The 23886-nt window shown below is 40.4% G+C and overlaps 4 protein-coding genes across 5 annotated transcripts in view; 3 read left to right on the top strand and 1 right to left on the bottom strand.

Annotated features, from left to right (window-relative positions):
- myom3 (myomesin 3) overlaps nucleotides 1-7612 on the top strand; it is a 53647-nt gene extending 46035 nt beyond the window's left edge. The window contains exons 26-37 of the mRNA XM_076737345.1: nucleotides 181-325; nucleotides 1936-1995; nucleotides 2745-2812; nucleotides 3365-3475; nucleotides 3732-3819; nucleotides 4036-4074; nucleotides 4365-4470; nucleotides 5915-6078; nucleotides 6181-6217; nucleotides 6411-6433; nucleotides 6533-6588; nucleotides 6804-7612. Coding sequence (XP_076593460.1) covers nucleotides 181-325; nucleotides 1936-1995; nucleotides 2745-2812; nucleotides 3365-3475; nucleotides 3732-3819; nucleotides 4036-4074; nucleotides 4365-4470; nucleotides 5915-6078; nucleotides 6181-6217; nucleotides 6411-6433; nucleotides 6533-6588; nucleotides 6804-7073 — 1167 coding nt within the window. The 3' untranslated portion in view covers nucleotides 7074-7612. The remainder of the gene's footprint in view (nucleotides 1-180; nucleotides 326-1935; nucleotides 1996-2744; nucleotides 2813-3364; nucleotides 3476-3731; nucleotides 3820-4035; nucleotides 4075-4364; nucleotides 4471-5914; nucleotides 6079-6180; nucleotides 6218-6410; nucleotides 6434-6532; nucleotides 6589-6803) is intronic.
- A 1838-nt stretch (nucleotides 7613-9450) lies between these two features.
- fabp10a (fatty acid binding protein 10a, liver basic) lies at nucleotides 9451-10545 on the top strand. The gene is made up of 4 exons (XM_076737623.1): nucleotides 9451-9517; nucleotides 9741-9913; nucleotides 10232-10321; nucleotides 10495-10545. Exons 1-4 carry the CDS (start codon nucleotides 9451-9453, stop codon nucleotides 10543-10545), a joined length of 381 nt encoding a protein of 126 aa, XP_076593738.1.
- Nucleotides 10546-10919: 374 nt separating this feature from the next.
- srsf10a (serine and arginine rich splicing factor 10a) lies at nucleotides 10920-15568 on the top strand. 2 transcript variants are annotated; one of them, XM_076736377.1, is made up of 6 exons: nucleotides 10920-11093; nucleotides 12631-12735; nucleotides 13643-13746; nucleotides 13861-14029; nucleotides 14449-14499; nucleotides 14612-15568. In XM_076736377.1, exons 1-6 carry the CDS (start codon nucleotides 11029-11031, stop codon nucleotides 14883-14885), a joined length of 768 nt encoding a protein of 255 aa, XP_076592492.1. In that variant the 5' UTR covers nucleotides 10920-11028; the 3' UTR covers nucleotides 14886-15568. The 2 variants fall into 2 exon arrangements, with proteins under 2 accessions (XP_076592492.1, XP_076592493.1); XM_076736378.1 differs by having other exon boundaries at nucleotides 14702-15568.
- A 108-nt stretch (nucleotides 15569-15676) lies between these two features.
- Nucleotides 15677-19686, bottom strand: pnrc2 (proline-rich nuclear receptor coactivator 2). The gene is made up of 3 exons (XM_076736379.1): nucleotides 19492-19686; nucleotides 18729-18947; nucleotides 15677-18493 (listed from the first exon to the last, which is right to left on the bottom strand). The coding sequence occupies exon 3, from the start codon at nucleotides 18468-18470 to the stop codon at nucleotides 18000-18002; it is 471 nt and encodes a 156-aa protein (XP_076592494.1). The 5' UTR covers nucleotides 18471-18493; nucleotides 18729-18947; nucleotides 19492-19686; the 3' UTR covers nucleotides 15677-17999.
- Nucleotides 19687-23886: the final 4200 nt, after the last annotated feature.

Below are 23886 nucleotides of genomic sequence, written 5' to 3' on the forward strand. Positions count from 1 at the left end.
TCCACTGTGTGCATATGTCATTTCAGACACTTTTCATGCACTGATTCACGCTCGCTCTGTACGACCAACCATCTGTACCGCAGATCGCAAGGAGCGCGTCTACCTGCCATCTGCCGTCGTCTGTCAGACACGAGCTGATGTGTACTGTACGTGTGGCAATGCTTGTTTGCTCTTCTGCAGCACCGTAGGATCAACTTCGACAAGGCCAAAGGTCTGGTGGAGATACTGTTTGATCAGCTCTCGCAGGAGGACGAGGGCTCGTACACGGCTCAGCTGCGGGACGGCCGGGCCAAAAACCAGTCCACTTTGGTCTTCGTGGATCAAAGTAAGGCGCTCACTCACTCGCCACTAAGTTATCATGTTGCTTTTTGCTACAGATCCTAATGGAGGACAAGCACAAATGTAGAGGAACAGTGGAACGTGGCAGGCATCATATAAATGGAACATCACATTAGCTCAATTTAGACCGACAGAGTGATGAAATGTTACCTTTGCTCCTTTGAAACAAGGTGTTAGCACGAGACTGGGACCTGCAGCTGCTCCTGAGGACACCGAGGTCGTGTCCTCTGTATTCTTTTCTGAGAATTTTAGCAACTTTAGCAGCTATCCTGCAATTAAGAACTAACTCCAGTATATTTTTGAATCAAGCTATTTAAATGTGATTGATTTGGGATGATCAATAAATAGTCAGAATTTCCCCACCATGTTTTTATTCCTGGTTGAGCGGGTAAGACTTTTTGAACATTTAGGTATTCATGTTGGGAAACGCAGTTTACTGAGAAAATCATTGAATAAAATATGAGAAATCACACTAATAATTTTTTTGGTGTCTCCTCCACATTGTTGCCTCATGACCTCGGTGCTTTTAAAGTCCCCGCATGGCCCCGGGAGGGACATTTCTAGGGCTCATTATTTTCATTTCTCATCCAGGAAAATGTGGAAAGGTCAGTGTTTGTTTTGAATGTTAAATACATGAATAAAAAAATCCAATATTATGCTGAAATTTGTTTTTTAGAAATAAAATTTGCAATGCAAACACTCTGTAGTACAACCACGGGTTTTTAAAAAGCTAGTTTGCAGTTTGTTCTTTTACCCTCACAGTTTTCTGAACTGTTTATCATAAGAGGACCTTGATTACTGCAAACTGTGTGGTTAGTGTTAACTTTTTGTGCGTGCAGGGACATAACATCCATCTGAAAGTCGTTTTTTAGACTCATCCGCTCCCGTTCTGGATGCTTTTGAATCAAAATGAGTTAAACTGTTAGCTTAACTCAGGATGTTTGACTCATTTCGGATCAAGCTAATGATATTGAAGTTATAAGATGTACATCTGACTCACTCGACCACCGGGAACCCCGAGCTGTGGAGAACATGATCATTTCTTTTTGTATGTGAGAGTTGAAAGAGTTAAAAACTGTGTGACGGTGTGTGATGGCGTTTCCCTGCAAATAACAGTTTTTCAGGAAGCTAATGTCTGCATTCATGGAGCAATTATTTCTGGATGGCAAATATCTGATCTTCTTAATTGCCTCGTTCATCCTCAACAATTAGAGGGTCTAATTTGTGCCACGATGACTTCAAGAAAGAGATTTCTTTTGGAAATGAACAAATTATCCTGTACTTTTGTTTTTTTTTTTCGTCTTAGCTCATGGTGTCCTGCCTTGCTGTGTAAGTGCAACATTTTTGTATTCTGTTGTTGTGCAGCACATCAGTGACCTGTGCTGCTCTGATCTGTTTTTATTTTTGTGTATTTTTACGATCCATATTTGGATCCGTCCACTGTCCTCACCCACACATGCACCCCTGGTTCTGCAGTTTAAAATGCAGTTGAGGTTCATTTGGAAACAACAACCTTTATCATCTCCTCTCTCCATATGACCTATGAGATTCTACTTCGTCTTGCGCTCAGTTTGATTTTGTTTGTGTTTCTGTCAGAGTTCCGGCAGGCGCTGGCCCTGGCCGAAGCAAACCGACGTGACCACCAAAGGAAGTCTGGTGAGAAGCCTCCAAACATCAGTAACAAACTCTATTGTGAATACAATGTGAGCTGTTTCTGCTGGGCCCAGCGCCGCTCGACGGCACTCAGATCAGGTCCCACTGCAGTAAATATTCTGTGAGTCTTTAGCCTACTGCTGAAACAATACCTGTGCAGTATCAGTGTATTATAACATGAGCAAGTGATGCTCAGAAAGACACAAACATGATTCTCTTTCATCTCATTCCAAGGTGAGGATTGCATCCAATAGTTGAAGTAGCTTTTTGATGATTTTTTTGACACAGCTGCTTCGCCTTGTCCAGACCTCTTGAGACTTAACCATCACATGAAGATAGAAAGAAAGAAAGAAAGATTTTTGTGCTACTCAAGTCCATGTTTTCATTCCCTGAGCTCTCAGGTGTGATGAGGACAAACAATACAACTCTTTTGTGTGTGGAAGCCAATGTCCCAGCGCCTGCCTGTGCAAATAGACTATCTCACACCATGTTCACCATTCAAAGTCCATGAGAGACTCAAAGCCCATGTAACACATTTTGTCTATTACATGAAGAACAATATGATGCACAAGAGATATTCATCCAAATGAGACACATGTCACTGCCAGTACGCTGGTTTATCACACGCCCATAACTTGCCACAATTACCGTAAATTGATGTATTATGCAGCATTAGTGTTTCATTAGCTGCCCTGAATGAATTATCATCTGATGGTCGCTGTGATGGATAATCATATGCTCTGTTTTCCAAGGACCCTATTTCCAGGACTTCTTGTCATGGAGTGTAAATGAGGATTGTGAACTGATTATAAAGTGCAAGGTACATTTTTACATTTTACAGAATACATTTTCTCATGGCAACAACAAAGGAGTGAACATAGCATCATATTAAGAACCCAGAAATGTTTCATCTTTCATTGTTACTTATGAAACTTATGTTTATTAATACTTTTTAAAGGAATGGTTTGACATTTTAGTGACTTCCTGAAGCGTTTGTGCCATTTTTTTTTGCACTAAACAAACAAGGTTTAACATGTTAATTAGTCAGCTTTGAGGTGCTGGTAGGTAGACTTTTGACTCTGTTTCTGAACTTTATGCTAAGCTATGCTAACTGACTTCTGGCCCCAGCCTCACATTGATTGGACAGACATGAGAGTCATATCAATCTTATCATCTAAGTAAGCAAAATGTCGAACTTTTCCTTTAAATTACCTCTATAACATTTTACGATAAGACAGCAAATTTGACTCTTAGTCTGCACACCTGGTTCCATTTATTGCAAAAAAATCGCTCAATTGATGTTAAACCAATCAGTTTTAGAGGACAGCATTCAGAATTTTGTTTCAGGTATGGTACGTTTCTCCATGCACAGGTGACAAATACAAACAAGGACACATCCCTCAAGTGGTTTAAAGAGGGCATGGCGGTGACCCAAGTTGCGTACGACCAGTCGTCGGGGGTCAGCACACTCACCATCCCACAGGTATTCACATTGATTCTGCTCTAGTTTCAGGCTTCTAGAGGTGCTGAGGGGAGTTCAGACAAATGTGAATCAGCGTTTGTGTTGTTAGAGAAAACAAGATAAACAGACTGTAAGACAGTTGATGTTTATAAGATTTCTACCCAAGTATTGATTCATCTTGGAGTGAAATTTAAGGTTAACCTGGAAATAAAAGCTGCATTACACTATTGGGTTGTACTCCAGAGTTATCAGTATTTCATGGATGTTTTTTCATCAGGTCACCAAGAAAGAGGCGGGTTCATACAGAGCTGTGGTGTCAGATGGGAGAGGAGAGGACATCAGCACCTTGGAGTTACTGGATGACGGTGAGCAAGTATCCGTTAACAATAACCTCCTTTTGTTCCTGTGTACATTTGAGTAGGCGATAAGTGAGGCGATAAATGTCTTTTCTTTCTTCTTCTTATCTCATTATGTGTCCTCAGTATTCAACTACCTACCTCTAATTTTGCATTTAGTATTTGTTGAGTTCCACAAGCAATAGAAACACTGTCTGAAGGCTTAATTGTTCTTTTTATTCACAGAGTACGACAAGCTTCTCCAGCAGCTGAGTAAACAGTGTGGTGAGTTATTCACAGTTGGAGGCTCTTCTTTACAGAGCAACCTTTGTGAAATGTGCCAATGAGGTTTTTTTTTTTTTTTTTTTTTTTACAACAGATGTGCTGTGTTGGGATGAGGATAATACAACTGAAAGCAATGTTAATTAATTGCAGTCTGTGTTGTTTCAGAATATTAATGTGTTGTGCTCCACAGATAAAAAAAAAATAAAATACAGTGTTTTAAATTGCCAAGGAAACTGAAATGTATGCAAATAATCAAGAGCTCAGCCTTTTCTGTCTCTCCATCTCTGTAGCAATGTCAGCCAGCCCACTGAAGATTCAGAGCACCGCTGAAGGTTTCAAGCTCTACTGCTCACTCAAATATTATATAAACCACCTGAAGACCAGCTGGCACTTCAAGTGAGTCCTCATACAGAGCACCTCTCTGACCAAGCTGCCAAGGAGGAAGTATTCCAAACTTAATTAGATTCTATAAAAGACCAAATTTAAATAAGTCATGAATAAAAATGCTGAAAATCCGGCAGATGTGCAGAAACACATGCGCAGGAAAGCAAGTGAAAAGTTGCTTTAAATCTATTACAGCTTCAGTATCATGTGACAGTGTGTTCACGTTGTGTACTGCAAGCCACAGAGGTGTAACACTGTAAATGCCAAACTAAAGGAAGATGCACAGCTATGACTGCCAGCATGGCAGCTGTCTCTTTGGCTGGTAAGTTACTGTGGGTCACCAACACGTACACATCACACACCGAAAAAAGAAGCCACACATATGGACCTGACAGCTGCACATGCACACACACAGAAAACCCAATGGTAGTGAAAGCTTTATTAATTTACTGTGACATTTCTCTTCATCGTGTCAAACTCTGGGTCTCCTTTACTAGAGTTCAACCTTTAAAATACTTATTAAAGTTCAACCACTAAGTCTAAATCTGAATGTGACAGTAAAACTGGAGCTTAACGTCTTCATAAGAGTGTTTTTATGTGGCAGTTGGAGGCACATCCGGACACCAAACACCTGGTTCATCCCACTTATAACAAGTTGAACGCTGCACTTAATTCTGTGCAATCAAACTTTGTTCAACAGAATTTTATTTAAAATTCTACAGGAGGCCTAAAGTCTCCAAAGTCGGTGAATGAATCCATCTGAATTTTGGATAAACGTGCATAAAATGCCAAAAAGACATAGAAAATAAATAAAAACATGATATCTGGGGTTCGAATATTTCACTCTGTGTAAACATCATGCTGCTTCAATAAACGTTTGGAACAAACTGATACAGAATATATAAGATAATGTCATACACTGTGGAATAAGATCAAATAATAAATAAGAAGAAGAAGAAGAAGAAGAATTAATTAGAATAAAGCTATTTAATGGAGAAATGGGAAAAGCACAATGTTAAGGTGGAACAACATAGTCTGAATTTCAATTTTATTAGATTTAATAAATTGGCAGTTATTCAAAGGAACAACTTTATGTATAGTAAAAAAACTAAAAATTACTGCAGGGTTACGGGTGCAACCAGTTTCTTATAGAAGGCTACTAGCACCACCTGCTGGGGGATTTAAGGGTAGTCTTGACAAAATAATGAACAATGAACTGGATAAAATCTGACTAGTGTGATGCAGACTGGCAAATCCTCTTGGTCCTGGAAGGCTTTATATGATTCCAACCTGGACTGAAACTGTATTTGCCAACCACAATGTTTACACATTACTTGGTATTTATTCTCTGCATTGAACTAAGTATGTTCCCAACATGCAACTTTTTGGTAAGGATCTCTGTTTAAAGCAAATGTTCCAGTAGCAACAAAAGGCATCTATGATCCCTTCTGTGCAGGGAGAAGAGGATTGATCAGGAAGCCAGGACAAAGCCTGGCAGCACTATGCAGAAAGTCTGGATCGAAGTCTTTAACCCAACAGAGAACGATAAAGGCAAATACACCTTGGAGATGTTTGACGGCAAAGAGACGCACAAACGTTATCTTGACCTGTCTGGACAAGGTGAGTGGAGATGACACATTTTTCGATTGAGAGCAGATTTCAGAACAGATGTGCTCAGATTTTAATATAGTCAGTCTTGATTATTATCATTATTTCCAACAGCCTTTGCTGATGCCTTGTTGGAGCACCAGAGGTTGAAGTAAGTGCTGCACTACATGTGGTAGATGATGTATTTGCCATGGCTTGTTGTGACACTAACAGTAAACACCAAGCAGTCAGAGGTGACAGACTAATAGTTGAAAACTACGCACTAAAAACACCTCAGCATAGATTATTGTTGCCTGACACTGTGCACTGTCATATTGATTTGACCCTCTGTTTTCATACCTCAGGCAGGTGGCCGTTGCTGAGAAAAGTGAGTCATGGGTTATGTGTTATTTCTGTCCACAAGAAATATTCAGAGATTCTACAGTGGAATGTCAGCAGGGAGTCATTGTCGCTTGTTTTGTTTCAGATCGAGCCAAAGTGACAAAGGGTCTTCCCGATGTGGTGGCCATCAGGGAGGGCAAGGTATGACATTGTCAGGAAAACCAGACACTACTACTTAGAGACACATTCATGCACAATACTATTGTGTTGCGATGTTATTGTCATCCTTTTGTGTAAGGCAGGTGTGCAGGAATCATCCTGTGGCTGTATCAGTTCAATCGTATCAGTTCAACCTTCACAGATTTAATCCTTCTGTGGCCTATCATTTCATATTTTCTTACTCATCCTCCCTTCAGTCTTTGTGTCTGACATGCTTCATCGATGGAGAACCAGCCCCGGAGGTCTTCTGGCTTAGGAACGACAAGGAGATTGTTAGCCAGAACCAATTTACCATCACTAAGGAACCCAAGTGCAGCACCATCACTGTCAACAACGTTAACATGGAAGATTCTGGAAATTACAGCATCTTTGTGCGCAACAAGTATGGCTCTGAAACAGTCGATGTGACTGTGAGTGTTTACAAGCGTGGGGAGAAGCCTCCGGCAAACGCTGTGGAGATGGGTTAAAAATGCAAACTGAGTCAGAAATTAATTTTCTGCAGGGATTTTATGTTTCAGATTGAGATCTTTACCAAGGATAGCTAGGCAGATGGATAGTTACAGTAGATGGTGTGAGGGATGGTGCATTAGCAAACTTTATTGAGAATGAGGGGATTTTATTTAGAATGTCCACTGAGACTTAATCAAAAATGTAATCTCCCATAGTCTCCAAATTGTCTATCAAATTTAAATACAGTGTACGCCATTAAAAATGTCATACTCAGGCTGCTCCTGTGATGGAGCTGCAGAATTGCGAAGTGGTTTAGCTGACTTCATGGGCGTTTGATATAAAGATTGTTTCTTTACTGAAGAAGACTTTTGAAAAAGGAAATAGCATAATGTCCCCCTAATAAATGAAAAGCTGAATTCAGACGCAGTAAAATGAACCACTGTCAAATTCAACACACTCAAGGATTAGTTGTTACAGACTTATTTGGTCTGGTATGTCCAGTGGTTTAGGTAGCCTAGCTAATGTTAGCTGGTGTTAGTTAATATTAGCTCCCATAAGCAACTGGATGTTAGCTAACGCCGGCTGACATTATCTACCGTAGCTAATGTTAAATGATGTTAGCTAACATTAGCTCCCATAAGCAACTGGATGTTACCATAAGTGACCTGCTGCTTATGGTAGCTAATGTTAGCTAACATTAGCTGGAAGCAAATTAATTTGTAGGATATGGCTAATATCACATCGTTTTCTAATTGACATTACAGAGTTAGTTTGCTGACTCCCCTATTTGTGCTGTTGTCACATTATATTTTATCATTTATCCATATTAGATGATTTTCATGTGTGGTCTTGTGCTCATTGTTTGAATTTCCCATTAAATTTTGACTAAAGTCATTCATAACAAAAACTGCTTTTGGTGAATCATCTATGTCACTTTGTTTGTGTGTGTGGTGAATAAAGCAATTTTCAAGTGATTTTCACAAGTGTATTATTTTTCACACAAATACTGTTTCTCATCTTAATCACAGTGTGCACTACTGATGTATTTGTGAACAGTTTTGCAAGCAGAGATGATGTCTTGCACTTAAAAAACAAACAGTCCGCAGTGTCATTAACCCTCATACTAGGCCCGTCGGTCAACCAGGTGGATTTCACATTCGGAGGTTCAACAGCACACTGCACAAAGGTTGCAGACGTCCATAAGTTCAAGTAAGCTCTGATGTTCAATGAACGAGTCCTGAAATAAAATACATGTAAACATGGCAAATATTTAGTGTATGCTAGTGTATTAAACAGAATCATTTTCTGATTTTCATCCTGAAGGTTACTGTCCTCCATCCTACCATACTCCACTTGGAGCCCTGAGAACATTACAATAAGTGACATCCATGATTTCTTCTTCGATCATTTACTGTAAGCGTGTTTATGTATAAAGTAGTGAAAGTACATTTACTCAGGTACTGCACCTTAGTACAGATGTGAGGTAATTGCTTCACTTTCTTCTACTTTCTTATGTTGTACTACATTTTCTTTTCATGCCTCTTTCTGCTTCTTCTCTGCTATATTTCAGAGGGACATATTGTCTTTTTTATTCACTACCTTTATTTGATGCCTTTAGTTACTAGTCATTTAAAAAAAAAAATTAATTACACATAAAACATAAGAAGAGGTAATTGTAATTGTGACAGCATTTCTCACTATTTTTTTGACTTTTTACAAACCAAACAATCAATTAATGGAGAAAATAATCACCAGATTAATGAAAAATTGAAAATAATTAGAAGTTGCAGTCTTGTACAAAATCGTTCAAAATGAGCTCCAGCTCAACCAATTACAACAGTAAAATCCTGTGTTTACACGAATGCACTGATTGATTGTAGTATAATGGTCCCTGATGATGATTTTTCTGCATTGAATACTTTTACTTATAATACTTGAAGTAAATTTTCCTGATCATACATGCATACTTTTACTTAAGTAACACTTTCAATTCAGGACTTTTACTTGTAACAGAGTACTTTTACAGTGTGATATCAGTACTTTACTGAAGTAAAGGACCTGAGTACTTCCTCCAACACTGGATGGATGTCCAAAAATCTGTACATTTCTTATCAGTGAAGCTCTTCAACACACGTGACAAAAATACCATCTAAATTCGTCTTTGGTGGAAGGAAAGGTTTGATCAAACAGGAGTACATGAACTCCTGGTTGTTCACACAGCAGTGATTACCTCAGAGGGGTTTGTTACTCATTAGACATAGAACTGAGACCCCCCTTCCTTTCTGTATAAGAAGGTGTGCCAATGCAGTCACATCCTCCACATTGTGTTGAGCTTCACACAGCTGTCACAGCCTCCAGCCCACCTTGGTAAAGGAGAATCCAGATCTAGAAAACATGGACTTCAATGGAACATGGCAGGTCTACTCCCAGGAGAACTATGAGGAGTTCCTCAAGGCCATGGGTGAGAAAAACAAACTAGGGTCACTGTTAGAGCTGCAGGAATTGGCATATATGGAATATTGCATTTCTTATCATTGGTAGCTGAAGACAAAGTAACTATATTGATGTGGTTAAAGCGCTCTATCATTGTAACCTCACAGACAACATAGCTTTGCAGTCTAAAAGCATCAGTCCTTAGAAGTAAATTGCAGGAACTGACAAAAGCTGATGCATTATCTTACCAGAACTTCCAGCAGATGTCATCAAGATGGCCAAGGATATCAAGCCAATTACTGAGATCAAGCAGAACGGCAATGACTTTGTTGTCACCTCCAAGACCCCTGGAAAGACTGTGACCAACTCCTTTACCATCGGCAAGGAGGCTGATATCACCACCATGGACGGCAAGAAGCTCAGGGTGTGTAATTCTAAATGATCTTTTATATTGCAAGACACATACCAGCTTCAAAATGTTTTAATGTGATATCAGTGTTTAGTATTTTACCTGATTTAGTACAGTCTGAATATAGTTAAAGCAGAAACGTGTTATATCTTTTTTTGTTTTCAAGAATTGTTGAAGAATGAGCCTGCGAATGCGCAGTATGTCATGAAGTCTGTTATTTGTGGCAGTAATAACGATGATGATGTGCATGTCAGTGTTTTGTTCGGTTTCTTCTTGGTCCATGCCTGTTTTGGGGTATTTCTGATGTGTATTGTGCCCTCTTCTGACCTTCAGTGCGTTGTCAATATGGAGGGTGGCAAAATGGTCTGCAAAACTGGCAAGTTCTGCCACATCCAGGAGCTCAAGGGAGGAGAGATGGTTGAGGTAAAGTATATCTTACCAGAACTTACTGTTTCTTGAGCACACATTATTTAAGATCACATAAAATAAAAATTCACTGTTGATTGTTTCACCTTGATGTATCATAGACTTAAGTAATGTAATTTATCTGCAGCCCACTAATTAAATGTGTTTCCTTTTTCTTTATCCTTTGCCAGACTTTGACCATGGGCTCAACAACTCTCATCAGGAGGAGCAAAAAGATGTAACCTTGGCAGTGCAGAAACCAATGTGTATTTAAATAAAAGAGTCGCTTAATAAGTGTGTTTTGTATTTTTCTTTTGCGCAAATGCCCATGCATGGCTGTCTTTGCAAAGGCCTTTGACCAGCATTCTCATTAACTCATCTGACAGGCAAGCAATGAACAGTGAGCATGCAAGACAATAATGGAATAATTTAAAGTGAAATAATAGGATCATTTGATAGTAGGTTAGTGTGTGTGTGTGTGTGTGTGTGTGTGTGTGTGTGTGTGTGTGAGTGCGTGTCATGAATGTATTACTGCACAAGACCTTATTAATAGATCCATGGGGGTGTGCGTGCCTTCGTGGCTGTGCATCTGTGAGCATGCGCAGTGCGAGGACAACGCTGATCACGTAGTTCTCGTCAGCTGCGGTAAATCATTAGTGTTGGTAAAAAACTAGCTGTAATAAACAATTTCACGGGCTCCAAGTTGTAGTAGCGGGTGGTTAAAAATGGCGAGGTACCTGAGGCCGCCTAATACGTCTCTCTTCGTTAGAAACATCGCCGACGAGTCCAGGTATGTTGTCATTTTAACCCTGCTGGCGTGCATTTGAGAGAGTGGTTAAGCTAACGTGATGCTAGGAAGTTAGCAAACATGTGTCACGACCAGAATGTTTAATTGACGTCAACGTTACGCGTGATGCCAAATAGGGAAGCGGAAAGTGTGTGATAGTTATTTTTTCACCAAATATTGCCTCAGATGTCTCTCAACAGCTCTCATTAAACACATTTCCCCGCACACGCTAGCTGATACCTAGCTAGCTAGCAGACGTGGAAGCTGAAAGGCTGTGGTGTTGAAACCGAAGTTAACGTTACTCCTCCAAAAAAGCAAGTTGTTTGACTACAGTTAAGATATTATTTTAATTACGTTGCGTGCGTGCAAATTAACTGCTGAACATGTCAGTTAGCTGCTAGCGTTAGCCTCTCATCAAACGTGTGTCCCAATTTCCAAACTTTAACGTTACGTTAATACTACAAGTATAGCTATATAGGTTTACTAGTAGCTGTTTGGCCATTTTAGTTAGTATCATCATTTTGTGTGTGCTGCAAGATACATTCTCACTTTCCTCAGAGGTATCTGTGCGGTTGGTTTAGGATTTAAGTGCCAGGGTTTCACAATGTGAAACTACTACCACTCCAATAAAAAGCGTTAGAGCTGCAATGACTAATTGATTAGTTGTCACCCATTAAACTAATCAGCTGCTATTTTTGCAAAGTTCTTTGGTTCTGCCTTCTTAAATGTGGGTATTTCCTACTTTCTTTACTCCTCTATGACAGTTAACTTTATCATTGGTTTGAGGACAAAACGACATTTGAGGAGACTGATCAACATTTGTCTGACATTTTGTAGACCTAACAGCTAATTGATTCATCAAGAAAATAGACGACAGTGAAAATAATTGTTTGTTGGAACCCTACAGTGGATATGAATGGAATTTTGTGCCCCAAAACCAACGTCGCACAGACCTTGTTCCGCAGTTTTCAGTGGAACTGTTTTCTACAGAATAACTCCCAACAATTTATGTACATAGTCCTGGTGGTACCGTAAAGTTTTATCAAAGTCCTATTGTTTTGCGTTGACCCCAAAGTCATCATATCATAGCATTTCCATATTTAAATAATTGATAACAGATGAACAAGTGGACAAACTACAGATCACTGTCACACTATGTATTGGTGACACATTTAGGAGCTTTTCTTTAAATTAGTGGTGCTTTTCCAAAAACGCTTTGAAATGTTACTGTAATAAATGCAGCCAAATGGTCGTCATTTTCAGGTAACTTTGACACCTCTGTTAACAGTGCATGCTGTTTGTGGTTTTCATGGTTACTGTGGGTATGTGAAGTTTCCTGGCTGGGTTTTTATTTGTACATTTACACGTTTTAAATGAAGAAACTTCCTTTTCAAGTGGGAAAGTAATTGGATTTGTCTGCAAATAAATATTGTCATTTGCTGTTCTGGTACCAGATCTTGTGTATACCTTGCACACTGGGCTCCAGCTCAATTCATTTGGTAGCCAGCAGAATAAATGTGCTTATTTCATGACACTTTAGGCCAGAGGATTTACGACGTGAGTTTGGTCGTTATGGACCTATTGTAGATGTCTACATTCCACTTGACTTCTATACACGGCGGACAAGAGGATTTGCTTACATTCAATATCCTTTATTCTTTCAGTTTTATGAGGAAATTGTGTTTTCACAAAGGGATTGTAAAAAGCATTGAATCTGACTTTTTGGTTGGACTGGGTTCAACAACACCTGACCTTTTGTTTTTATATCACAAGTGTTTATCCCATTGCATGGGAATGCTTTTTTAATGTAATTTTATTTTCTAAGAATTATTTTGTTATTTAATATATTGTTTACATATTCCTAACCAATATTTCTTCTGTTGTTGCCTTAGAATTGTAAAGATACAGTTCTGGAGACTCCACACCAAAGAAAGTTGAAAGGCGGTTGTAGAGTAGATTCAAGCCAAAGACACCCAGGCAACAAGCAGTAGTGGAATTGGGAAAAATAAAGAGAGAGCAAAAGCATGAAGATACAAAGACGAGAAAAGAGAGCACCAAGGCTTCCATTTGACAACCAAAAGGGAGGAAAAGCAAAGTGTTTATTGGGCAAAGACAAGCAGGAAACCTCAAGTTCTTCTGCCAAGACAATAAAGATCAAGCTGAAGGTCAAAGGTCAAGCATGTTAAAGGTAACAAGCCAAACTTTTTGTATCCTACCGAATCTGATCACTATCAATATTTGTCTTGTCCTCACGATTTGAAATCACAAATAGGTTTATTGATTCATTTTTATGTTGTTTAGTTTCAGATTGAAGACAATAATTTTTTTTTTAATTTTCACTTTTGAATCATTACCTGAAAAGGCTGATTTTTTTATTTGTTTGTTTGTTTATTTATTTTCACTGCACTGGTCTAAGTCCAGTAGCTGTGTTTCACAGAGCTGTCAACCTGTGTTGCAGCCTGTTTTTGTGTGTCTGTAATTGTTGTACATGTGTAGCCTTCTTTGTCCCAGCTTTCCAAATGTCAATATAAAAGGCCTTAACAGTACAGCACGTTTGAAGATGTGCGCGATGCAGAGGACGCTCTTCACAACCTGGACCGTAAATGGGTTTGTGGACGTCAGATTGAGATCCAGTTCGCCCAGGGAGACCGAAAGAGTAAGAACAATTTGCATTCCTACCTAACCTACAATTAACTTTTGTAAAGCCTCATTCAGTATTTTTCATAAATATTGTTTTATGTGATTACCTGATATAAATTTATCCATCAAGCCCCAAACCAGATGAAGTCCAAGGAGCGCCACTCCCCTCGCAGTTTCTCCCGCTACGACGATGATCGGGATAGCCGCCGAAGACGGTCCCGGAGCCGCAGCTATGATCGACACAGGTCCCGGAGCCCCTCCTATGAGCGCCGTCCTCGGAGGTCGGAGAGCCCCAGAGAGTGAGTTGTTAGCAACATTGTTTTATGGCACCTACAGTAACTCAAACAAAATTGTAAAACTTAGGGCTGGGTATCAAATTTAAATGCTTCTTAAAGACTGAAAAGTGTCTGTAGCATGTCTTATATAGTATAGTGTGGCATTGCAGGTAAACTGACAGTAAAGAGCTTAGGAGTTCAGCAGTCTTACGGGCTGCAGGTTGGAGCTGTCCCTGAGCCTGGTAGCACCGATGCTGCCACAGTGATCCTCATTTTATTTTTAACTTACATATTCTGACGAGCCTCTCTGCAACAAGCATAAACCACTGTCGTCATACAGGAAGCCACACACTGCTCAGTCACGGTAACTCACTGTTCTCTCATCCTGAATATGAAGTGGAGCATTAACCTGAAGAACTGGTTTGTTTTTGTTCCCTCAACAGCTCTCGGTCCTACAGTCGACACAGACGGAGCCGAAGCCACGACAATGAGAAGTAGGTTAATTTATCATCTTGCAGTATTTTAAAATAAGCAAGGACTATTGTTCTGTTCCAAGCTTTACAATGTACGCGTTTTATCGTTAATGAGTAATGACCATCCTATCAGGTACAGAGGTCCTCCCCGTGACCACCAGAGGACACACCACGAACCAGGCTCACGTAGCCACTCTGTATCACACTCCCCTTCACCCTCCAGATCCAGGCCTAAAGGAAAGAAGAGCCAGTCCAGGTCCCACAGCCCAGCTGAAGAGTTCCACCCAACCTCCAGCTCACAGAAACAGCCTGTGGGACGATCTCCATCCCGCTCCTACTCTAGATCCATGTCCCGGTCGCGCTCTCGCTCCAGGTCCTGGGCTGGACGCAAGTCTGGGGGTCACTGACTGTCTGTTCCCCCAAAGCTATGTCACTCTGTATTCGAGGATGTTTTTCAGCTTTCAGCTATAATTAGTTTTCTGCTCTGTTTGCATTTGTTATCATCACATTATGGGGGAGTCTCTTGCCAAGTGGAGGAGCACAGCAGAGATTTTTTTTTTTTTAGCACGGTGAGAAAGATTTTGTTCTGAAGCGACTGATGGAAAGTAGTTGATCCCTGATTAGTGTGTCCAGGGTTTTTGTTTTTTTTTCGGACTTGCGTAATGTGGATTGCTGTAGGGAACGCTACGGTTTGGCGTCGCCAAAAATATTTTTGTACTTTTGATTTAGCAATATTTTCATTCACATATAGTATGTCCATTTCAGTCTGGTCCTATTGTTCTTGTATGAATAAAAATGTAACTTCAGGCCCTGACTTACCAGTATTTACTAAATATGCTGGCCTCAGATGCCTGCTTTCAGTGGCATTTCTTAATATACAGCAGGCCAACTGTATACTATAGTAACTATATTATGACATGAAATAGTTGCTCCCAAATACTCCAGTATTTTATGCGAAAAATGTTAAAGATGCTTTCATGTCCCATAGTTTGTTCAGTGATCAAAACAGTTCAATATTTTAAGTGTTCCTTAGTAACCTTGTTTTAATGGTTTTACTTGATATGCTTCAAGAATAAAGAAAGAAATTATCTCTGGTCTTATTTTTTGAACGTCACCAAAAGTCTGTTCTTGGGTTATTCAGATCCCCTACAGAGAAATGTTAGCACCGAGTTAGAAGATACTCAAACACAGACAAAGATGGGGGGAAGGGGAAGGGATTTATTTTTTTTTTTGGTAAAAATTTGTCATCAATTCATAGTGTATTCTTTAACACTTTTTTTTTAAACACCAATTAACACCAATCTTAAAACAGGGCATTTTCATCTTCAGTGACATTTCAGAGGGACAAATTAACAGCCAATTCATTACACATTTCAAATTTAGAATAAGGAGACTTTGCAATGCATGACTTAATCAGGGCAAGAAAGAAAATGTTTACATGAACCAATAGCAGGTAGTACTTCTACAATATGGGACCATGTTCAGTGGTCAGCTGGCGGAAGAACAGCTGAGAAATGAAGATGGTTGTGGTGAAAACATTTGGTCAATTTGTGGCATTGCCACTTCATGAAACTAGTCAGTTTCAAGATGGGTTTCAACTTAGGCACAAACAGGTCAACTCAAGATTAAAAGCATCACGCTTACGTGCTGTAAGCACATTCAGAACTCAAATCCATACATAAGCAAGTCTCCTTGAGGATCCAATTGACATTGTTTCAGTTTTACTTGATTTGCTTTTAGCATTTTTCACCCTACACTGTGTAATACAAAACAATAAAAAACATGTGCAAGATCTCTGGAAAGATAACAGTGCAGGGATACTACAAATGCTGTAGGCAGATTTTTTTTAACAAAAATATTCTTCAGTATTGAAGTCAAGACATGTCCTTAGCATGTCTTATACATTCAGTGTTATTACTAAAAATACTTTTGTCAGACAGACCTCAAACTCGGCCTGCAAATGTACATATGCTACAAGTACTTTATACATTTCATTATATACATGGCTCTTGAACACATTAACAAGCTCTCATACTTTGTTTTGTCATCTTTAGGCTGGCCATAAACCGCTCCAATTCTGCAAAGGGAAAGCAAAGAGAGCCTCAATAGAGGATTGAATAACAAAAATAGAGAATCCATAGGGAGATAGTCAATTACGCCTCCATCATTTCAATAGCATCCTGACCTGTAACTTATTAAAAACTTGTCTGATTGCAGTGCAAGAGGGTAAACTAGAGGCAAGAGGCAGAGTGTCTGTTGATTATGGGATGGTCAACTGCTGAGACCTATTGTGTAAACATAAACACCAGCCTCCTGCCTCATGTCGAGTCCCTTGGGTCACTTCACTTCAGAAACCGTCCCCAGCTCTACCATAACATGCTTGCTAATGCATACAGCCAACAGGACCATGTCATATGACTCAGAAAGTGAAACTGAACAGTCCCACACAAGCCTGGCCCTCTTCCGCATGTCGAACTGCAGCATTGTCCTTAATAGGCTGAAACTGGGGAGCAACAACAGTACTGATTAAAACAGATGAACAGGTAGAAGTGACCTCGAGGACTCTAACCCATTCACCACTCGGGCTGGCAAGTGGCAGTAGCAACAATGCTGACCACACAGAGAATGTCAAAAGGAAAACAATGCAGCAAAAACATTGCTTTGGTTACACACAGCATACATCTTTCAACCACAACAAAAAGGACTTGTACAAAATAATGCTATGATAGAGTACTGTGGGCCTCAGACAAGCTCAACTCCTATAGTGCATATGCGCACAGCGCAATAAAAAAGGTACAGGAGTTGTCCGTCCAAGGCCCATGTGCCATGGTCTCTTATTACCCTTCAATTTGAGGTTATACTTTTTACCTGCACTTACTCACTACAGCTTATTACCTCCAGTAAGATAGCCTTTTTCCCTGCAGAACTGCAGCTGAGTCTCTTTTCGAGCCCAAAGAAGGAATGAGATACTTATGAGAAAAGAAGGTGGGCCCTAATCAAAAAATGCTACAAATGTGAGTTTGCTTTAGCACCTTAAGCTTTAGAGGCATCTCTAAAGGTCATCATTAAACGTACGTAAATGGAAAAGCTGTCTGTCCACAGAAATGGACCATAAACGTGTGGGAATTTACCTGAACTATACTATATTCCTTCTTTGGGGGGGAAAGTACACTCAATCTGCTTTGGTGGCCAACATTAAAAAGAACAAAACAGAAGTACAAAAGGATATCCAGTTTGTCATTAGTCACAGAAACTGACTCTGTAAAAAGCATCACCAACCAGCAAGGCTCCAAGGCTGTAATATCTCGAATCTTATATTCATTCTATCTTTTTAAAAAGGTGTTGAATAAACATTCACAACAAGCATTGCTGTAAATGCCTCTTAACACTTTGACAAGAGGTCAAATCTAAAAACAGTTAAAAGTATTACAGCACTGAGGTGTTCCTGGTGGGTGTGTGCCCTCAAAAGAGTCCCAGTTCATTGGCTTCAATTTATAAATGATCGAGTGTGGCTATCCCTCTCAGGCCTGCACCTTGAGGAGGCTCTTGAGCTGGAAGGCCATCATCTCCCTGTTGTCACGGGAGCCCATTGGGAAGGACACCCAGTGGCTGGGGGGTTTGGGCAGCACGCTAGGCGAGGGCGGCTCGCTGAACTTAGGCCCCGCGTAACTCGGACTTCCCTGCGTGGCCAGGAGCGTGTTGAGGTGAGACACTGCACCCTCCCAGTTCTGATCATAGTTGGTGGCAAAACGGACAGAAGCACTCTTCTCTGCAGACACGGCCTGCCGCGCCTCTGGAGACCTGTGATAGGCTACGCCTTTGTCGCCCCGGCGGTGGCCATGGTGGTGCCGGCCTCCTACCCCTCCTGCAGATACTGCTGTTCCGTTCTGGTCACGGCTTCTCTGCTTCGATCGACCGAGTTGGTGGTTCTTCTTGGGCAAAGGGTGCTCAGGGTGGGAAACTGGAATGTTGTACCTCTCTCCACCTCCCATAATGCCTCTGCACTACGTGTCACCTGCAGGATGGGAACATATTGTTATTGAAATGCGCTGTAATCCGCCCATTCTGTGTGCTCTGATTAGGTGATACACATTTAAAGGCGATGTGAAACTTGGCAGAGCCTCATCCGTCCGCACAGCACGTACACACTTGCACCACCCCTTGAAAACAAGCTGAGGGTTACGTGCAGAAACAGGCCCGCGCCGCCCCTCCCCCACACACGACGGAGAGCAAAACAGCTCCAGACTCACCTCTTTGTTGTCAGAAAGTTGTCGAAGCAGAGATCTCTCTTCAATCTTTCACCTCCAATCGGGCCCCAGGTCCTCGAAGTAGTTTCCAGTCTACTCCTCACTGCACTTTTGTGTCCAGCAAGATCTGAGGTTTTCATGTGCCAATGAGCGCTGTTTGGCCGTGGAGCCGAGCTGAACATCAATTCACCTCGGCGCACGATGCTCCAAGAAGTCGCAGACCTTTAGGGACAACAAAATATCACTTATTAATGTTAAACAGTCGTGCTCTACCCGCTGCTCGGGTGCTCTCCCGTCGTAAACATAGCATTGTTTCTTCCGGGAGGGGAACGTAAGCTTTAAATCCGAGTGCGTCATTGCTCCGAGCACCGCAAAAATAAATACAACTGCAAAAATGCAGCTGAGTGAAACATCGCGTCGTGCTGATAATAGTGTTGTATAAAGATTGCAGCTGCTGTCGATCAACACAACACAATGTTACATAAGAAAATGCGACATGTTTTCCGACTTTGTTTGTGAGCCTCCAGCTTGTTTTCGATGCAGTCGCTTTGTCCTGCGTAGCTTCGCGTACCAGATTTTCGGCACACAAAAGCAGTAAATATTAAGAATTCCTATCGAGTTGAGTTTTGATAAATAGACCCAAATCTATTGTTAAGTAAATAACGCTTGTGCAATCTAGGTCACATTACTTTGGCACCGAACCAAAACAAAGAAACGGTGAGCTCAATATGGCGACGACGCACAGGAAAAAAACTGCTGCTCTTACCGACTTCTTCAGGCTTGGTTGATGAAGCCTTTCGTCAGAGAAAATGTGAGATAAACCTTTGAAATCCCTCGGCGGACTATGAAGGAACTACAGCAAGCTATATTTCCACCAAATCCGTTTCCTTCGAAGTTTCAGTGGTGTTAAAAGTGGCCGTAAGGCGCCACCTCTCTCTCCCCACTCCGTCTGAATTGCAACAAAATGGAATCTACAGCGGAGATATGTAGCTCGTTCTTACCGAGAGCTGACCAATCACGTACCGAGCACAAACCGAACAACCAATCATCGAAGGGATAGACAGACGCTTTCACGCCTGTTGCCAGACTGGTGACGTCAATCGCTGACCCTCCTCTCCTTCCCTTTGTTGGAAATCGGGTATTTCCTGAGAGAAGTGAGAAAATAACAGAAACCAGCCGCTTTCAAACCCCCCAAAACGTTCCGCTTTCATTCAGAATTACACAGGAAGTCACTAGACGCTTACACACAACATCATGTGAAGGACTGGGGTAACATAAGATGTCGTTTGGTGTTATGTAATGTCAATTGGTCGCTCAAAAAAGGTAAACACGTACCCAGTTTAGATTCAGCGACGTGCTTTCATACTTCTCGTACGGAAAAGCGGATTCATTGTTTAAGACTGTGTGTAGCTTAAAGCTCAAACAGCTGCAACAGGCTGTAATAATACACAGCAGCTCCAGTCTGTGAGCTGCCCATCCCCCCATCTCATCTGGCCTCCCGATGAAAAACAAAACCTTGACCATTTTGTTGAAGAAGACCTCTCAGCCCCTTATCATTTTCCAGCTGGTTAAATAGTGAAATGAACAGTAAAAGTGATATTTCACCTCTTTTCATTGATACTTGTTGAATACACTGAGTACAATATGATGTTACTACCCTTTGTCCCACAATCCATGTTGATCTTTGATACAGGTCCATGTCAGGGTTAACAAACGAGATTACTAATTGCAGTGTCACATAAACTTAACACCATCATAAATCTGCAGTAACACCCGAGCAAGTCGTTGGGACCTTCCCTCTCCTGATGTGTTGTTGATTTAACCGAGAGCCAAATGGTTTCCAACAGAAGGCAGAGAGAAGATGTGTGGTCGGTCACTACATGAGATTAGCCCAGTTTATAGCAGGTAATTCAGCAGGTAAGATACAGGGCATTCGAAATACAACATGGGACTGCTCATCCCATTAAAATTAAAACGAAAATAAGGTGATTTTGAGAATTTTCTGACATGGTAACTGGTTATTCAAATCGTTGTTTAAATCATAGCTTCATCTCAGTTATGTTGTTTTCCTCTTGTTTTATTAGAATTATTGTCTCTTCGCCATTCAGCATTTAGCCTTGATATACCACCTGTTAGATGGGGTGTTCTGCTTTCTTACAGCACATAAGGCCTACTTAAGGTTTGTCTTTATAAGGTCATGGATGACAATGCTCTTCCAGTTGGTTTTATGGGTGTCTGCAGGTCCAAGTCTAAAGAATACAAAACAACTAGATAGATTAACTCATATCTAAGTCCACAGTCAGTGTCATTTTCCCTCCTGCCTTGTTTAAAGTGTCTGGGTTTTAAAAGAGTTGCTCAACAGTGTATGTCAGCCAGCGCTACCAGCTGAAGGCCATGGAAGGACACTCCCCGAAGCAAAGAACCGTTTGAAGGGGGCTGTGCCGATCAAGAGTCAGCTATGTATGGAAAGCAGGTCACGGAGAGGCTTCCTACAGGCTTCTATAGGTCGTACAGAACATAAGAAGTGGGCAAGTCTCCATATTTGACTGGTCGCAAAGGCTTGTACAAATATGTCATGACAGCGGATGTGTGGCGAGCCATCCTGGAAAGTGCAATGGAAAATATTTCCAAAACAGCAGCTGGTGTACAATATAGATTGGCTGCGTACAGACAGACAGGCCCTCTCAGTCTCTTTCTTTCTGTCTCAGGGGCTATTTACACTAGTAATTGGGTATAAACATTGGAAAGTCAGTGATCAATGGAGATTCACATGAATTTGAATAGTCTGAAATGTGTTCTGAAACACACCCACACAAAGTGAAGTGGGAAGGAACAGAGGCTCCAAGTTTTATACCACTCAGCAATAAAATGAGCCCATATCAAAGACCAGCCAACACATTCAAATGAAATCTTTCTTTTTTGTTGCCAAGTTTTTTTTTTTTAATTTCTTTTATCCATGCAGTTTGGTGGAGGCACATAGACGTAACAAAAAGGAGCCTGAATGCACTCGTACAGGGAACACACTCCATAAGTCAATCACTGTTCACAGTCGAGTCAAAGACAAGCAAACGTGTCCATGTCCTTCACTTTACAAACTAGAACTAAAAACAGAAATGTTAAATCACAACACACTTCCCACCTACCCTGTATTCCATGTACCCCATGGCTGCTGAAAAGAAGAATCCATAAATCAAAATTAATTTACAACAGTATTATAAAGTTATTATCTTGTGTTTCAAACATGAAAAAACTGGCTCATTTAACACAGTGTTTCAGTTCCTCCCGCCTTCAAGCGGGCCACCCAGATGTAGATAATCTTGATTTTTACAGACCTAAAGGACACTGATAAGGTTGCCGGATCATTCACTTCACACCTCACAGACATTTTGTGTCTTTTTAATCTAAAATCCCTTTAAAGTAAAACTCAAAATGCACTGAAAAAAAACAACAAAAAAAAACACTTCCTGCACTTTTCAACTGTTCTGTAAATGTGTAAAAATACAGAGCTCGAAGAAAACATGACTGGAGTGTTTTTTCTTACTGGACAACAGTACAAACAAACCTGTATTGATTACACTGAGGTCACATGTTTGGCATTTTGGGGAGGGCTTCATATTCTACAGTTAAAATGTTACACATGTTTGGAATAATTTGATTCTCCTATTTTAGATTTGAAAAAAAAAAAACCTTATGTTGAGTAGAAAGATGGTAATACTTCATATTATGCGTCTGCAATTTCATAATAACTTCCTAGCACATTTTGTGGAAAGAACTATGTAATCTTTTCCTAATTATAGGGAAAATAAACAATGCTCTGAGACTGTTATTTCAACAAGACCTCACTTATATAAGCAGATGTTTGTTTTCAGAGGAATGTCCTTCAAAGGACCTGTTCCATTTGATTCGATTTTCACAGATAATATAATTAAACACATAATTCAATCATTAAGATTTGAATAATCTATTTCATTTGGCACCGGTGACCTCAGAATTTTTTGGAAATCCTCCCTGAGTGAGTCATTCCAAGTAAACACGTCCTCAACAGCCCTTTGAAATGTAAATGCACTTTACAGTTTGCCACTTGAATATTGTAATTTATTTTATGGTAAATGTTGAAAATGGAAAGCTTGAGCTGTGGTCTGTTTGATTGTTTCTTAAGCTCTTTTAATTGTGAGTATTTGATTTCTTTTTCTAACATTTGTAGTTTTCTGCTTTCATTTCCAAATGTTTCATTTAAAGCCTTTTGTTGCCACTGTAAAATTGCATTGTTCCATGAACCAAAGTAAATAATTAAGCATCACAAAAGTATTTATAATAAACAATTAGATTTTTCTTTGATCTGTTCATTTTTTCTTGTTTCTTTCCACATCAGTGATCTGATACTGCTGTCTGAGGGTCTGGCAATCTGGAAATGAGGAGAGGAAATGCAATTAATGGATTCAACCCGAATCCATCTGAAACAGTAAAACGAGGCCTTGTGGTTGTGTCTGGACCGGACCGATTTCTGAAAAGAGAGTGTGCAAAAGGATGATGCAGTCCAGCGGATAATTGAACATTTCCGGGTTCATTCTGTCCTGTGGTCTGTTCTGCACCTGGTCAGACAGTGACAGAGAAGAAATGTTATTGGAGCTGTGCTGTCTGCTCCTAATCACATTTCCTTCCTTCTGGCCTGCTGGATCTATCAGGTCAGAGGAGGAGAGGACACAACCAGTGCACCACATATCAACATCTTATTACACGACCTTTTTCAAATCATAAATTGCTTGAATGTCGTCCAAATCTAAACTTTTCACAAAACATCTCTTTCTGACCTGTTTTCTTGACACGTCATTTGATATTTGTTTGTCCCAGTTACTGTTATTTAGCGTACTTTTCTCTGCAGTGAGAGGCTAAAATTGGAGGCTAAGTCATTTCAGAATGCCTAAGGTATGTGGTTTTGTGACCTGATTCAATTATTATTGAACTAATAAGGTACTTTGTTTTTTGCCAGAGGGGCATAAGCTAAATTAAATGGCCTTAATTGATGAACGAACTCCTTGGTGAGTTCAATTTTGTGTCTATGAAGTATAATAAAGATTAAAAAATTGGACAACCTTTAAACCTATAGCCATCATTATGATGTTCACTGCCAGGTTACTGAGTCACCCAGTGTCCACTAGCT

The sequence above is a fragment of the Chaetodon auriga genome, chromosome 8 (genome assembly GCF_051107435.1).
Source record: "Chaetodon auriga isolate fChaAug3 chromosome 8, fChaAug3.hap1, whole genome shotgun sequence".
Taxonomy (NCBI): Eukaryota; Metazoa; Chordata; class Actinopteri; order Chaetodontiformes; family Chaetodontidae; genus Chaetodon; species Chaetodon auriga.